This window comes from Lissotriton vulgaris, chromosome 6, assembly GCF_964263255.1.
Source record: "Lissotriton vulgaris chromosome 6, aLisVul1.2, whole genome shotgun sequence".
Lineage (NCBI taxonomy): Eukaryota > Metazoa > Chordata > Amphibia > Caudata > Salamandridae > Lissotriton > Lissotriton vulgaris.
In genome coordinates, this window is record NC_141694.1 from 1664580286 (window position 1) to 1664598162 (window position 17877).

A 17877-nucleotide genomic window follows, 5' to 3' on the forward strand; every position below is an offset into this window, starting at 1 on the left:
AACAAACACGGAGCACAGATCTGTGGAGCCCTATGCAAAATTAAAATTTCCAGTTTGAGTGCTCATTTTTCCCTAACAAAGGCTATTGAGAATACTATTGTTATATGCCCCCTTTTGAGGTCATTTGTTTTTGCAGGCCGTACGGCAGCTATTTTAAGTGGCCTTAGTCAGGGCCACTGGAATTATGCAACAGGAGAGGCCCAAATTATGCAGGAGGCCTGGATAAGGTATGTGGAAAGCAAAGGCAAATTATGCAGCACATTTTGAGAAAGTATCACTTGATTATTTTGACATTCTAAATGTGTTAACACTGTCTGGGCATTAGTTACAACTCATTAGTATCACTTTAACACCCAAACACAGGCATAAGTTACAGAATTATGACCAGTCACCCTTTACAAAGGATCCTCCACTGTGCAGCAACACCAGTCGCAAATTGTTTAATAACTTTTGAACCTTTGAGCTCGAAACCAGTTTTTGTTAAAATCTGCATATCATGCAGTAGATCATGGATTACGTGGCAAATGTATAATTATATAAACATTTCTGCGTCTGCATAATCACATAATTCCAGTGGCCCTGGACTTACCGTTGCACTAACTCTGAGCACAACTTCACTGCCAGGCATCCCTGCTACTGACACATATGCTAGTGCTCCACCCCATTTGTGACGTCTGACACGACACTATGCTCCTCGTTGTGCATAGCTTAAGGGTGACGTACTGTATTTATTTTATTTATTTGCAGGTTTGTACCGCGCTGGCTTCGACTCCCGGAGGAGTATCTCCGCACCTTTAGGCATCTACAACATATGTTTTGGGGAAGAACTAGTTTAGCAGCCATTCTAGTGTTGGAATAAGAAGGTTTTCAACATTTTTCTAAAGGGGAAGTGTTCTGCACATAGCCTAAGAGATTTTGGGAGACTATTCCAAAGGGAGGGTCCTGCTACAGATAGCGCTTTGGTTCCATGTCTGGCTTTTTTTGCTCTAGGTACACAAAGAAGGCCTTGTTCGCTCGACCTAAGTGTCCGGAAGGGTATGTAGGGGACAAATTTGGTAGTCAGGTATGCTGGACCCAACCCGTTAAGGCTTTTGTGTATCGTGCAGCATACTTTGAACTTGGCCCTCTGTTTGACAGATAACCAATATAGTTTTGTCAGCAGTGGTTTGGAAGGCGTAGGAGGAGGGGCGTTCAGAACCAGGCGAGCAGTCGTGTTCTGAACCACCTGGAGTCTTGTCGTGACTCCCTCGTTAGCGGACAGGAGCAGGCCATTACAATAGTCTATTCGACTCAGGACTAGAGCCTGTACCAACGTTCTCCTAGTTGCATCCGGTAGTAGGGGGAAGATTTTACGCAACATGCCAATTACATGGAAGCAGGCTCCCACCACCTGGTTGCCATGTTGTTTGAGAGTGAGTTCTTGATCTAATCGAACTCCCAGATTCTTGACTATTTGTTTGGGCTCGGGTACTGGTCCCAGATCTTGTGGCCACCAGTCCGGAGTCCACAGTAGTTTTGCTTCACCAAACATCATGACTTCTGTCTTTCCAACGTTGCATTGCAAGTAGTTGAAAGACATCCAGTGTGCCACTGCTTTCATGCCCTGAGAGAAGGAGTTCCTAAACTCAGGGGTAAAGATCTTAAAGGGAAAGAGGAGTTGAGTGTCATCCGGGTAGGATACCGGGATGAATCCATAAGTTCTCATGATGTTTGCCAGGGGTGCCACATAGATGTTAAAGAGCGTGGGGCTCAAGCATGAGCCCTGTGGCACCCCCTTGGAGATTTCAACTTCCTCTGACCGATACGTACCTATTGTTACTTGCTGGGTGCGGTTTGTTAGGAAACTCCTCAACCATGCCAGAGCTTCGTGCTTCAGGCCGATGTTAGCTAGCCTGGCAGTCAGGATGGAATGTGACACGGTATCAAATGCCGCAGGCAGATCCAACAGCACCAGGATAACGGAGTGGCCCCTATCCTGGTACATGTGTAGATCATCTGCGACTGACATCAGGGCAGTCTCTGTAGGGCATGCACGACACTGAGCATCTCTTTCCTAAGCCTAGACAGAATACTTCAAACCACACAAAGCTCTGGCCGCCCACCCATATTGCAGAAATACTGGGAGTACTTTTATTTATTTTAATTATGTAGTATTTCGAACTGGAAGAGCTGCTACAGTTGGTAAGTAAATACTTGAGGAAAATACCTTGACAGAAATGGGCTTGAGAATAAATTGGGCACAATGATTTACAATAGATTTGCAATGCAATAGGTCTCGCATTTATGCGAATTTGAGCTTATTAGCGTTGCAAATGACAATGCCTTTTATTTAAGTTTTAAAAAGCAAAGCATAAACAAAAGGCATTGTTATTTACAATGCCAATAACTCAAACTTGCGTAATTGGGAGACCTATTTCATTGCAAATGCTTGTTTCTTAACTTATTACACTGGACGGACTACACAAGAGTATTTAGAGCTATGGGTTTGGTTATTCAGCTGTGAGGCACCTACAACATTGTGCCACAAGTTACAGCTCTAAGAACATGTATTTGTATTTCTGCGCCTTATACCCTGTATATACATGACAAACATAAAAACGTCTTACACATTTGCATGCAGTGAATGATGCCCCAGAATGTGACTCTAAATTTTAGAAAGATTACAAATTTGAAATGTGTGTGTCGGCAGGTTAGTTTTAACCACAACGTCCAATATTTTGGACATTGGCAATGAAGGAAGTCTGCGTGTACTGAATCCTAAACTTTCACTCCTGACTGTTCTTCTAGGGAATCAGCAGCTTGTTCAGCTCCCTCAAAGTGGTGAGACTTCTTCGCCTGGGACGCGTTGCAAGGAAGCTGGATCATTACATCGAATACGGCGCTGCAGTTCTGGTCCTGCTGGTGTGTGTGTTTGGCCTGGCAGCTCATTGGCTGGCTTGCATCTGGTACAGCATCGGAGACTATGAGGTCATCAATGAAGACACCAATACCATAAGGAATGAGAGCTGGCTCTGTCAGCTGGGGGAATCCATCGGCTCTCCATATCGGTTCAATGCTTCTGGGTCAGGAAAATGGGAAGGCGGACCGAGCAAGGATTCCGTGTACATATCCTCCTTGTACTTCACAATGACCTGTCTCACCAGCGTTGGGTTTGGCAACATTGCTCCAACGACAGACGGAGAAAAGATATTTGCTGCGGCCATGATGATGATTGGATGTAAGTAGTCTTTTTATTGCACTGATAAGAACAGAAATGAATCTCAATCATAACATGTATTCTAATTGCAAGAAAGTTATGAGCAAATTTTGTATGGATTCAGTAATGTTGATGCAGATATTCCTGATGAGAACCTTTCCTAGTTCCTTAGTAGCTCTAATGACATCCTTACTACAAATGATACTGAAAACATGAATGGATATGTGACGCAGCCTCATTGTAAGGGTGGTATGGCCAAGAAAACCTCCATGATTGGTCCTGCTGTTTGTCGTTTAGACTCTTGGTTAAAAGAAGAGGCAGGTCTCTGGCACAGGCGGCGTCAGCTTAATGTACAAAAAGATCCCTGGTTGGGAGAAGGAGGCATAAAAAAAATGATAGGAAATGGCAGTGGAAGGAAAAGAATAACAATCTCTTGGTTGAACAATGTAAGACTTTCATCAGTAGTATACAATGTAAACTGTTATAAATTGATGTATATCCTTAAACAGTCAGGCTAATGTGCATTTAAAGAGTTCTATAGGGCCCTCAGTTGTACACAAGCAGTGCTGCCGGCTTGCATTGAAGTATATTCGAAATACTGGATGGGATCTACAAACAGGAGAAGTAGGGAGTGGAAATGGCAGGATTGAAATGCATTGGCAGAGCTTTATTGGACTGGTAAGAGATGATGCTGATCAGGATTGTGAAGCATTAGCAGAGCTGACTGGATCTTACTCCTTCAGTAGTTGGGCACAATGCAGGGGGTGGATATAAACTGCATGGGCTGTGCCTGGGCCCTGTACTGGCATGGCAGTGAGGTGCTACAGGTCATAACCTTCTTACATTTGCAGCTATGTTTATATCATTCACAATGAGATGCAATGGCCCTGCAAGGTGCAGCATCTTGTGCAAAGTGATGACATAGTGAGGAAAGATGGCCCAGATAGTAGTTGACAATCTTTGCCAATTGATTCTCTTGAAGTGCAAATGAGCCTAAAATTGGAACAGATCCCAAGATCCCATACCTTTGTTGCAGGCACCAGAACTTCCTTCTCAGATGGTGGCCACTGTGAAGGAAATATACAGAGGTGAGGCTTGAAGGAAAATTGCAGCCTCATGAGAGAAATCTTGGACAGGTTGCCGCTTTTCACAATCATACAACAGCTCAGAGTGTCTGATGTGAACCATGCTGCTGATCATAAGGCCCACTAAAGATGAGACACTGGGCCGTGTTGAAGAATTGAGGGAAACAACATTGTTATCACCTTCATAAGCAGTGTGAAGCAGTGATCGGAAGACCCAGCTAAGATTAACTGGCTAGGCCGACGCTCTTACCTGCTGCTTTCTCAGCAGAGGGTGGAGTCACATAACGCTGCACTGCTCTTGTCTCTTTGCAGTCTACAGTGAAAGATGAGAAGGAGATGTTGGGTGAATGAGAGTATTAGAGAGATGGACACAAGGGGCAGAGGAGTGCTGTGGCATGAGAGAACTGAACGGATAGCGGTGCGCCGGTTATGTACTTCCAGTACCACTGTGAGAATATTCCTCCATGACAACTGCTTACTTCAGTCTAGTGGGAATGGACATATCAATCTTTAAGTGAAGAAAGAGGAAAAGGGAAAACAGAGAAGCTTAGTGGCCATATTGGAATGGAAAGTCCCCGCCAGTCATGTGGTGAATATGAAATAGACCTGTTTCTCAGGCCTAATAGAGAAAGCATAAGCTTTCCCTCAAGGCAGGCAGCAAGCAAACAGTCATCAAAATTACAAATGATCAAAGAACAACTGTTGTCAAACACTTAGGAAGTTCCAACAAGGATTATTAGAATGTTTATCTTTTACCCTCAGCGTTTATTCGAGGGGGTAACCAATACCAGATGTATTACTTACTAAATTATTCTGTAACATTCCATGTAACAAAATATCACTCTCCTGCCTTCAACACAGTGGAATAACAATCCAACCTCAAGCACCTTTCGGCTTCAATAGGTGCATTTCACAACAAGTAAGTCAAACCTTCCACATTTGTCATAACTTTACATAATAAAGAGATCTGACCTGTGTTATCTGACATTACCTTTTCCAATTAACCAATCAAGCCTGTAGTCTTCATCATTGGCTTGGCACTGTAACCAAATGAGGCCATGTGTACTCCACATAAGTATGCGCACAGTCGCAAAACTGAAATTATGTGCCAAATAACAGCTGTGAAACAATCTATACTGCTCTGAAACAAACCTAAGAACGACCATCAAACTGCACATCTTCAATTCCAAGTGTTTGTTAAAGATGGTAAATAAAACCAAAACTCTTGCCCAATATGGTATTCTGTGAGATTTTATCTAACAAAAAATCCATCTAAAGTCTTTGACAAAGTCTAATGATAATTCACCCTCAAGGCCATTTAGCTTTAAAAAAAAAAGATGGTCAGGCTTACTGACTTGGTGGCACCTTTTCATAATAAACTTGTGGCTTCCAACATAACATTTCCCAATGAGCCAATTAGGCCTGTAGCCTTTATCATTGATTTGTCATCATAACGACTTCAGGCATACTGTATGACATTTACGAATATGCACAAAGTTGCAGTCGGCAAAACAATATTCACACCTCCTAAGAGGACTTATAAGGAATATTAAATTGCAGACCTTCTGTCCACAAGTTTTGACAGAGGGGGAAAACCAACAGCGAAATCCATTCCTAGTACATTGATCTGTAGTTCCTAGTACCAAAATACCTGTCTGCAGGCTTTGATACACTTTATTAACTATGGACGCTTAAAAGTCATTAGGCTTTCATGTATGCTTTTCATGATAAATAAGTCAAGCCTACTGCCTTTGTCGTAACTCAACAAATTTGTCACTATAACCAACTTAGTCCTGCTGTTTTGAGCATAAGCTTTCACACAATGCAAAAGGTACAATACAAGCACTCTTTTTGAGAGGAAGCCCCCAGATCCTTCCCAATCAAAATCTATAGTCAAGGAAAGGAATCCACGCTTGCATGGAGCAAAAGCACTCCTCTCAGTATTGTTTCCTAAAATGTATTTTTATATTAATCACAAAAGGTCTGGCAAACGATAAAATGCCAGACCTAAAAAAGCTGGCAGAAGAAGTCAGAGAAGCGGACTGGATTACCTTCTGGGATGAACGCATAAGACTAAGCTCATTAGATCCTAAAAGAGGCATCTATTATGGTCTGTAACGCTCAACATTCCAAATCCATTGACTGGTTGGGTATGGAGGGCTTTTCCGTTGTGACAGGATTTTCTTCTGTCTCTTTTTCCACCTAGAGTGACATAGTCACAAAAATTGAGTGAGATTTATCAAGGCACGAAAGGCCACCTTGTGAGGCCCTGCATGACTTGATAATTCTGGAGTAACACAAGGCAGCACAACTCTCTGCCTTGGTTTACTCTGCCTCAGGGAGGCGTTCCATGGATGGAGCTTGGGTGTTCCCACACATCCACCCATGGATACTGGAGCATTCCTAGATTTACCATTTTACTGGTAGACCTGGGAATGGAAAAATGCTACGCCTCCCCAGGGAATGCGTAACAAGGAGAAATATCTTTATTTCGCCTCATGTTTTCCTCTTTCTAAGTGCGCTCCATTCTGCAGCACATAGAGAAAGGCAAAAATGCCTCTCAGGATTGTTTTTGGGCTTGAAGGTGTCCCTCTGCCCCTTGACACAAGGGTTTCTGCGTGGGCACTAGATAGTCAACAGTGTGCCAACGCTAGGAAAGGACAGGAATGTGCCGTATGATGTTAAATACAGTGCCCTTGCACGCGGTGCAGCAAGGCAGCTTGCTGCACTGTGTTCCATGAAAGATTGATAAATCTGCCCCCAAAGATGTACATTTGCATGCCATATCTTTAAGTAAATATTCAAAACTCATTTTAGCAGGGCTATTTTCAGGCCAGATTGAGTCTACCTTTTGTTTGTTGCAATTTCAGACCCTCCCCTTTTCTCCTTAACTGGGACATGGGGCTGACATGGAAAATGAACCTAGAAAAGCGCAAGAGCAGCCTCGCAAAGCAAAACCAATCTACAACTTTCCTTGTTTTCTCTAATTCCGCATGTGTTAGAAATCCCATTATAGTGATCCATTCCTAGGCACGTGGCAGATCACTCATGTTAGACAGCATTCCCAATGCAATCTCTGGGGTAATTGCCCTGGTACATCACCACAATGCAAAATGCAACAGCACCCAGGGCCCTTTAATTCTTAACAACACAGAGCTAATTTCTTACGTTGACAATTACACAAAGCAGTGATGTATGAACTCTGAAGCAGTTTTGCAGCATTCCCTGATCGCTTCCATTAAAACATGCCATAAAACTGTCCGTCATTATCCTGTGGGAAGAAATATGTGAATTGGAACCACAAGTTATATTTTAATTGTTTTCAAGTATTTTCTTATATAGTTTATATTTGTATAGTGTATTAAAACATTATTTACACAAAACCATTCAGCAATTAAAATGACCCCCTCGATTTAAAGCATTCTCTCTCTTTTGCTGTTTTCCAAGTCATCCAGCTATTGGTCCCCACTTAGTTTATTAACACCTTTTCAATCTTTGAGGATCTCTTGCCAAACTGAGGTGGATGGTGTGGCAAATAACAAAGGACTGGGATGCAGCCTGTGTAATTACCAGTGGCTGAGATGAATTAAAGCAGTCCTGCATCTTGCCTGGTTATAGCAGCAACTTTGATTCATTTGAATATGGACTCCATATCTAAATGACTTTGCTGATCAGAGCCCTCCCCCATATTGGACGAGGAAGGAAGGAAAATTTGCTATTCACTGATCTGCTCCAGTCCAGTCTGCAAAAGGCATCGTCTACAAGTTGTATAGTTTGTGATAGCTCCACATTCAATTTTTTGATACCCCCAACGCATTGCTGTACCCTCTGTACACCGAACTTGAACATTTGAGAAGGTATCCTACTTTCTAGATTTTGGTTGGTGATTTAAGAGATATAAGGGGGGGGGGGGGCGCAGTGGCTGATTTCCAAGATGGAACAAAATGCAATGGGTGGTATGCTTCAATTATTCTTTGCCACTGGTTATTTTGGGACACATTCCAATCCGTTGTTTTAGCGCATCTAAGTCAACACACAATAAGATCAACCATATCTTCATCACTCTGGCACCGGCTCAAGAGGAACGAAACAGCTTGAATGGCTAGGTCATATCCCCTCTGAATTAGAACGTAAGCAGCACTGGAGCAGTTTGAAATTGTATCCGACAGGCAGAGGACAAACAGAAAGTGAGGAAACATTAGATGTCGAGGGAACACGACAAAGACAGGACCCTTGCTACAAAAAAGTGGAGCCCTGTCAAACTCCTATATTTATCTTCTTACAACTCTTTTTTCATCATTTGTAGATTTGTACAATAACACAAGCTATGAAGCTTGAGATGGCGGAGTGCCATCTAATATGCAGTCTAACCAAATTCATTGAGAAGGCACTTCATCCCACAGTTGTCATGCACTCAGCATTGTGTGAAGCCCGAAGGATCTATAACTGAATTCTTTAAACATGTCAGACCTGTTGCTGATGTGTGCATGGAACGATGGTCAGGGAGTAGCAATTAATTGAGTCCAACTTGCAGCCATGACTTCTTTTCTATATGTGCGTGCTTCAATGTAGTTTTTTTCCATTTCATTCTGTGACTTTTGGGTTTTTAGTACCCATTTAAACCAGAACTACAAAGCCCAGAACACAAATCTGAAACGTGAATTGAAACAACGACTGATGTATGGACCTTGGAAACTTGGTAGCTGTACATTGGGTCATATAAGGGAGAAATTGCATTTAAATAAGGAAGTATGTTAAATCATTGCTAATTCTTTTGTGACATCTGCTTGGGTCTGTTAAAAAATACAAGTAAAGCAGATAGAAATATTCTGCTGTCTTGTGGGTACTCAAAAAACAGGATTTTGTTTCATGGCAATTTTCAAGCGATACATATATCTGTTTAAACACCTTCTTAGGTCTAGCCTACAGATAGCTTTTGGTGTCTAGCAAGAGCTCTTGTCATCGCACATTACACACTACAAAGTACAAAACGGACCACAAACATATACTTATGGAAAAGGGACTTTTCGTTAGACCCTTTTAGCCAATAGCTACTTTTGTTCAGCTGGCCTTCAGCATCACCTTTCAGGGTTGTCTATCAGTGTTGGTATCAGCCCTCAGTATTTTGCATATGTGAACTACTTAAAGCAGTCCATACACACATTCCACTTTCATTGTCTTTTTAAATTTATGTGGAGCCCTCTCTGCCTTCGGTGCTCTCTCTACATGCATAAGCCCCCTCTCCGTCCAGATCAGTGAGTCTCAGGCCCTCACTCACCCTCTAATCTGAGCAAACATGTAGAAGAGTCATGTACTGATGAGTAAAGTAGAAAGTTTCATGAGAAAGTTGTCCATTATCAGAGCAGGAAAACCAGCTCAGAGGTGCATGCCACTGCAACAACACCCTCAAGAGTCAAGACTAACACAAAGACACCTTTGGGCAATGCATGATCAATTAAATCATATTCTCCCTGTCTATCCAAAATGCCTCCACCTGGTGGCCATCTTGAAATGGTGGAACCTGCTAAGTATAGATTGACCTATGACATATACCAGTGCAACTTGCAACTACTTAAGGCATGCAATGCTTGAGTTCCAAAGAAGGCCACAATCCACAGGACATTGGTTACATACCATAAAGGCTGAAAGGCTCTACATCTTTTAAGACTTGCAGTCAGAGCTCCTAAAGAGTGTGTGCTTTTGTGGTTTTATTTAATTCCTCATAATGACATTGTGGTGGGTGTCCCCTACAATGATGGAAGAGAAGCTGTACGTGGGAGGTGTCCCTCGAAAAGGATGTGGTTCCTCACTTAATCTGGGTGACATACTTCATGATTGGAGTTGCTCCTTTGCCAGCCCCTTTATGGTACAAGGCAGGCTCATTCCGACTTCTTGGAGTCTTTTTGTGTATGTTTGAAAATAAAGTGGAGAAAATGTAAGGTCTCAGTAACATGAGTTAAAATTGCATTAGGAAAGAAAAATTCAAAGTCAATTAAATTAGTGATATTCAAGTCCTATCCTATATACATATACTTGTTTTTGCAGGATGTTCGCATGGCAGTTGTGAAGTGATCCATATATCTCTTTCTGAGCACTTTTTTCCCCTGACCTACAGACATTTTTTAGCTGTCAGGTGTGAGCTCATAGAATTACACACTACACAATACATAACAGAATACACAACATACTCATATGGAAAAGGGAATTATGGACAGTCCCTTTCAGCCATTTGCTACTTATGTTCAGCAGGACTTAGGGTTGTTTACAGTGTTTAATTTGTGCCAGTGCTTTCCGGGGCTTAGTAACAGCACTTAATTGACAGGACTGGGTCTACGCATCTCTCACGTGCGTCACACACGCATTGATGTTTTTAAAATTTACAGTAACTAAGTACTCTGTACTCGGTGCATGCAGCCTCAGCGTATTCAATGCAGGTCACAGCGGTTAACAGTGACTGGTTGCGGCTGTGTGTAAGACGACTAACACTTAATTAGCTGCCCTGCCCGGATGCTGCCTGCCGTTCCGTCTAAGATAATAAATTAAGTTGTGATCATGGCGGTCGCATCCCTTAGTTTACTTCACACAGTGAGTGGGGCTATGTGTGCAGTTGACTGTGCGTGCATTTCGCAGTGTTGCCACTTGCCGGTGGGCGGGCGCGGGCCACAGTACACACACACGGGCGGCATTCCTGCATACTGACAGACACACACACACACTGATTTATTGGGGCACCAGGGGCGGGCTGGCTTTGGGTTCTGATGCGGGGGTATTAGGGTAGGGGCTGTACATGCACACGCGCAGATTACTTTCACATGACCACGCCACGCCCCAGCATAACCACCCCAGCTCTGCTAACTGCTAACCAGGACATCATCCGTTGTTCAAGTCATCCGCGGGCCGGCGCTGCCCGACCCCCTGACAGACTACGACATTAAGCTTGAGGGCAGGGCAGCCAGTGTGCAGGCAGGCATCGATGTGCAGTACTGTCTGGTTCTGGTAGCAAACAGCAGCAGCAATGCGCCAGGCCGCCTATTCATAAAAAAATCAGTTATTCGCTGAGCCGGACTACCCACCACAAGTAACGGTAAGAATTTAAATAAAACAGTGAGTTAGTAAACTACTAAGCTAAGCTAAGCCAACTAACTAGCCATTCCAATACCGTGCAAAAACCAATGCAGTATTTTTTTGTTTTGGTAGCGTGAGGTCCGGTTACCAGCGTGGTGGGAGGCAGCTCCATGAGATATGATACTGATTATTACTGGGATGCAAATGCATTGCAATGCATCCATGTTTCATTCAGATTCGCTGAAGGCCCACCGGCCGTAGCGGTATAGTCATGCCGGCGCCGCAGTACTGTACAGGCCTGCGCAGGCTGCGGCTTTAAGTAAAACTAGGCCCTGCCGCCCCAGCCTACCCGCTCAGCTGCCTGCTGACTTGTCGAAAAATGGTGGCTGGTGCACACAGAGGTGCAGGCATTAGGTTCCCGTGGGCTGATCCCGATGTTTTCACTTTCTCTGGTGTGGTGTCATTGTCGCAAGTTAACAAACGGCCCTGCTCTCTGAGTAACCCCGGCATGGGCAACACTCTCAGAAGGCAGGGAGACATCATCGCTGACTGAGGCCGCAGAGTGGGCCTGGTAGTAGGTGGGCCGGCAAACTAGAGGCATCACGGAGGCCACAGTGTGTGCAACACTTGGTGGGAGGGGGGATGGGAGCGGAGGCAGAGGGAGGGACACAATGTAGAGAAACAATTGCTGCTTCATCAGGCATACAACTTCATGTTGCATTTGAGGCAGGAGCACCATAAAAGCCAAACTAAGCTGCCACTGCTGTGTTCCTGTGGCAGCCATTGTGTTTCCCCCGACTGTTAGCTCAGAAGTAGTGCTGTAAGGTGGTGCTGTGTAATGATACAGGTGGGGGGCAGTGATGACCACTGCTCCACGCATTGTTTTGCTGTAATGCTGTTGGAATGTTGATAAAAGCTTTGTTGTTCAAAGCAGCAGAGGTCTGGGGTTTTGGGCATGCAGAAAGGAGTGTCACCTTAGGAGCGTGTTGTGCTTTTTATAGCAAAATGAGTGTGCATCAGTGGTTGGGGAGGTAGAACAGGGAATTACCTTGTGGAGGTTTGGGAAGCAGAGGATTGAGAAGGTAGGTGTGCGTACCTAAGGGATCAATGCATAGTGGCTAGTGGAGTAGCAAGCATAAGAAAGCAGGCTGTATGGCTTGTGATGAGTTCCTTTACAGTTAAGTTTCCAAGGTACCTGGCAGGAAATGCAAAGATGTCTGCATTGCATCAAGTATCAGGTTGGGCTCTGGCTTAGATATTAGGCTAGGTTGGGGAAACACATTTAGGGATGCTGAAAGCTCTGATTTGCTGCGGTGTCTACGATTATTGGTCCTAGGTGTTCGATGTGTGGGTGCCGGAAACAAAAAAAAAACTTATGTTTGGTAACTTTTTCGATACTCTATCTTCCACGCAGAACAGATGCATGGTAGCAAGAGGGAGGTGAGGAATACCTTAGAAGATGCCAGTAGGGAGGAAAGGGTAGGAAGCAGAGAGAGAGACAGATGTATTAAAGAGGGGTGAGCCGTGAGGTCACATACCAAGGGAGAGATGACAGAGCAAGAGATGGGTGAGGAGAGAAGGAAAGATATATAGAAAAGGTGTTGAGGGTGGGATAGGTAGACTAGAGAGAAACATAAGTAAAGGCAATCAGAGTTAGAGGTAGACGCAAGAAGGGAGAGCATACTGGAGACTCTGCTACATTATGCTCCCAAACAAGGCGTTACACGTCTGTGATTGTTCAACAACTTTGAGGAAGTGGGTGGAGCCAGTGTAGGAAGTGGATGGAGCCATCCAAAAGTAGGTGTGGCCTCCATCAAAGATTTGAGCACCTGCACGTCAAATTTTACAAATTAAGCACTCGTTGTTTATCAGCATTGGTGTCAGCCCATGGAAATTCCCTGGTATGAACAACTTACAAAAGTAGCCCATACACATTCATCTTTGTAACGTTTCTTACACTTTTTTCATGCAGACGCCTTTCTTCCTTGCACTCGCTAGGTGCTTAAGCCCCCCAGCCCGTGTTCCCTCTGTGTCTGTGGTTCCGAGGCGCTCCCCTGTCCACTCTCAGCAAACATGTAGAAGGGCCAGATACTATCATAACTACCATTGCTAATACTAATAAACTGAAGAAGCTTGGAATTGTGTGTCAGTAAGAGACACCCTCAAGTGACAAAACTACTGGGACGATACCTTTGTGGTGTACATGATAAACTAGTTAGTTCCCTGTGATACGGAAACATTGGAAACCATGAATTAACTGCTGCACATCCAAAAGCTGTAGTCATGGTATTTGATAACTGACCCCTTTTACAAAGAAGAAATGTTAGTGCTACTAAGATACCTAAAAAAACTTCCCACACTCAACCCAGGGAAGTCAACAAAGCTAGAAAACATAATACAAAGAAAGTACAGGTGAAGACAAATATCTAGTGTTACAAAAGGAATTTCAAGGACATTAGTAGTTAGATAGGTCTGTATTTAGTGCAATTTAATAAATGACACAAATCCAATGTCCATACAACCAACACATGTTTCAACCAAATGGGCTTTTTAAGGCCTATGTATAGATGCAGAAAAAAATATTCCACGTATATTCCAATGTGAAGGAGTGTAGTCCAAAAGTGCTGATAATGAGGAAGGGAAGCCTTGGTTAAATTAAGGATGTTGGCAGGACAGAATGGTAGACCATTTTCTAAAGATGTAGCCAATGAGATAGTCTTTACAAATAGAGGATAGTTCCAGTGACTAAGTGGTATAAGGAGAATGGTGGAGATCATGGTAAATATTTCCTAACCAGCTGCATTTGTAAATAAAGGCCATTATAGACCCATGGCATCTGGGAGAGCTTTAGGAGATTCTACAGTTCCCCTTTCAGCCATTTGTTACCTTTATTCTTCTGGCCTTAGGCATTCACTTTAGGGGTTGTCTATCAGCAGCGGTGTCAGCATAGAGCAATTCCTAGGTGTGACCTACTTAAAAAAGTAGTCCAAATGCATTCATCTTGTATTGTTTTTTAAATTTTATTCATGAAGATACCTCTCTTCCCTGCGCTTGCTACGTGCTTAAGCCCCACCTCACCCCCTGTGTTCCTCCACCTGCTTCTGTGGATCGCAGGTGGTCCCCTGTCCACTCCTTAGCACACATGCAGGAAAGGTCAAATACTAACAAAATATTGTTACTAAAACTAACTAACAGAAGAAGCTATGAATTGTGTGTCACCAAGAGACAATCTCAAGTGTCTAGACTACAGAGACAACACCTTTGTGCTGTACTTGATCAACTAATTCATTTCTTGCTCCTTATTCAAAATGGCCACTAACTTAGCCTCCATCTGATGGCCATCTCTAAATGGTGGAACTTTCAGGTGTATAACTACATATTACATGTGCTGGAACTCGTTGCAACTATTGAGGGCATGCCTTGCTTGTGTTTCAAGAATCTCAGTGTTTGCTTTGTTTGCCCCAAGTTGGCAGGGTAAGCCCAGACGTGAGTATCCTTGCTTACTTCGCCACTGGATTCAAGCTGGCCTGGCTGGTGACGGGTGTTACCCTGAAATCGGTCCCAGGATGCTTGTTTCCATTCCAGGGAAGACCTGGCTTGGCAGTTCAGGCTGGATTGTTCCCATAGGGAACAGGGTCAAGAGTGATTTGCATATGGCTGGGTCTGAACTGGGGTGGTGATGTGAGCTAAAGAACAATGATGGATTCAACCCAGATCTGTGTCTGGGAGTGAGTGTCTGAGAAGTTTCAGCACTCCGCCAATCATCTTTTTGTGTTTACTTGGTGTTATAAGGATGGTCAGGCTGTTTGGAAGGAGGGTATTGATCGCCTCTAAACCCAAGGAGGCATATGGGAGCGAACAGCAGGGAGACAGTAACCCCCAATGTGTGACACATGTGTCTGATAGAGTTGCCGTTCTTCAAGCAATTTCATTAATAATTCTTGTGCTGCTTTTAACTACGTTATTCACAATTAAAAGTTAATATACATGAAAACTTAGTTAATAGGTTCCTCAGCACCAAATTAACAAGAAGTGAACAAAGTATTGGTACCTTTGGATTGTGTCATAAGGGATGCCATTTGATATGCCATCAGTAATGTCATTATTAATTTCATTTAATATATTGTTAGTGATGTCATGTGTGGCCTTGAATCACAGTTTAATTATAAATGGTACATTTCAGAGCTTTTTGGAGTTTGTTTTGTAACTATAACTTCATTTTAACTGTGGTTTTTTCACTGTGTATGTGTTAAGAAGTGTGTTTTCAAAGGTCAAGTAAAAAGTCAAAAATAGTAATGTAATAAAAATAAAAATGATCAAAAATCTAATATTCTGGGTATCATTTCCAAATATATGGCTAAAGAAAAATAATTATAGTGCAACAATAGCTGCGAAAAAGCAATACATAGAAAAATGGGCCTTGTTGGAAGATGGGACCTTGGTTCCAACAGGTCTTATGAATGGCGCATTTTGAATTTAATTCAAGGACTTTCAAGGCCAATTTTGCTTTCATATTTGAGGTTTAGACAGTGTTTGGATGCATTGTTTTGAAGTTTTTTTCAATTTATCAATCATTTCTTTGGGAAGTCATGTATAGACTATGCCACAGAAGTCTAGCCGTCCCATTAATAGGGTCTTTATAAGTTAAACTCAATGCAATGCCAACCTTGTATGAAGACCAGGATCTTCTTGAAAAAGACAGTAGTAAGTTGATGCCACTAACTAACTAATTATAATTTAAACTTTTCTAGTGAATGAAATATCGTCATACATTTAATGGTCTATAATGTGCAATCGGCATCATGTGAAAGTTGAACGTTAGGGTTGAAGACCACTTTGGGGCCCTGCATGTCACCGTTTGTTTGACAATTTTTCAGATGCCAATGAGCACTTGCTAGCTTCTGTTATAGAGGGTGGTACAATTATGTGGCGTTGCCAGATTTCATAGTAAGTATACAAACATTGATTGATGGAATTCTTGAATCAATCTCAGCCAGGGGTAATCACTCAGGGTGCCATCCCAATCATTCATTATCTTGTATAACCTGCCATATCATTTTGGACCCAGCTATATGCAGATCAGTCTTGACCCTGCTGCAATAGAAGCAGTCCAGCCAGGGTTTAGGTTTATTGCAAGCAGCCTCCCATTACCTTTTGTGTGTTTCAAGTGCTGCCCTAAGTGGAATGTGTACGCCCAGATGTGGGCCCCATGCTTGTTGTGTCACTGGAACCAAGCAGTATCCTACCGATGAGCCCATAACTTGGGTAAAACTGGTCCTGGGTTGCTTGTGTTCTGGTTCATGGTGGACCTTGCTTGGTAGATAGAACTGGACTGTTCCATGAGGCATGAGCAGGGTCAAGACTGATTTGCATATGGCTGGGTCCAAACTGAGGTGCCATGGTGCGCAAGAGAACTATGGGTTGGAGTGGTATCCCGAGCTATTGCCAGTGGTTAAACTTATTGCAAGCAGCTTCCCTTCACCTTTTGTGTGTTTCATGGCCAGATAGCATAGTCTATTCATTGAGCCTTTCCATAATGGTTGTGGTCCATAATGTCGTGGGCAGTTATTGGATAGAGGAAAATTAAAGCTGCTTGCTTCCCTTCATGCAAGGTGAAGAAGAAGTCTTATCTAATGTTAGCAAGTGCAGTTCTGTTAACATAAATGCATGAGACCTGTTTTTGTGGAGTTTATGGTCAGAGTCCTCATAGTCTTGAGGTTGATTAACACTCTCTCTCTTTCGCCAGGATTTTGGGGATATCACCTTGTTATAAATTGGCTGATAGGGGTGCTCAATTTGCCAACTTTTAGTAAAAGGTAATTCTTATGTGTCCAAGCCTGTTGGGGTCGGGCCTATGGAAGGTGAAGTGTTTATCAAGTGTGTGATGTCAGATGCAAGCTGAGAGAAGAATTGCTTTGAATAGATAATGGTTTGCACTGAAGCTAGAGGCTTTGTGTATTTGTTTGGCAAGAGCTGATGTCACATGATTGCTTTGTGCATGTTCGAAGGATGAGAGACGTGTCTGAATTGGTGGGGGCCCTGAGGCTGTAGAAAGGTATAGTGATGGTTCATGGTTATGTGTCATTGAGGCCTGCCTATTAAATATGTTTTCCTCAGAGAATCTTAGGGTTTGTTCTTTTGTTTGGGTTGGTGCTTTATTCATATGTTTGAAGAAACAGTCTTTTCCCAATCATTTTATGGTACTATGATATCCTTTCCTGTGCTTTTTACATTGGCTCCTACTAACCTCAGGTAATGCCTTACACCAAATGCATTTCAATTTGAAACATTCTTATTTAAAGTTGCCCATTTGTTCGGGTAAGGGAATTGTTTTAGAATTGGATGGAGCTCGTGAAATTTGGCTCTGCGGAATTTACATAAAAACTCCACAAGATTCCACAGAGTTCTACCAACAGGTGGAAATAGGCACATTGCAGTGTCCCGCTGTGATTTAGCGCCAGGACCACGTTTTTCACTAAAAAATCAGCACAAATGGCACCATGTGGTGTCCAGAGGGCAGAGCTACTCGAA

The 17877-nt window shown here is 43.0% G+C and overlaps 1 protein-coding gene across 4 annotated transcripts in view; it reads left to right on the top strand.

Annotated features, from left to right (window-relative positions):
• Positions 1-17877, top strand: part of KCNH1 (potassium voltage-gated channel subfamily H member 1) — a 1530898-nt gene that overhangs the window by 759090 nt on the left and 753931 nt on the right. For all 4 annotated transcript variants that reach the window (XM_086927835.1, XM_086927836.1, XM_086927833.1 and 1 more), the window contains one exon: positions 2788-3217. In XM_086927835.1, the coding sequence (XP_086783961.1) occupies positions 2788-3217 (430 nt within the window). The remainder of the gene's footprint in view (positions 1-2787; positions 3218-17877) is intronic.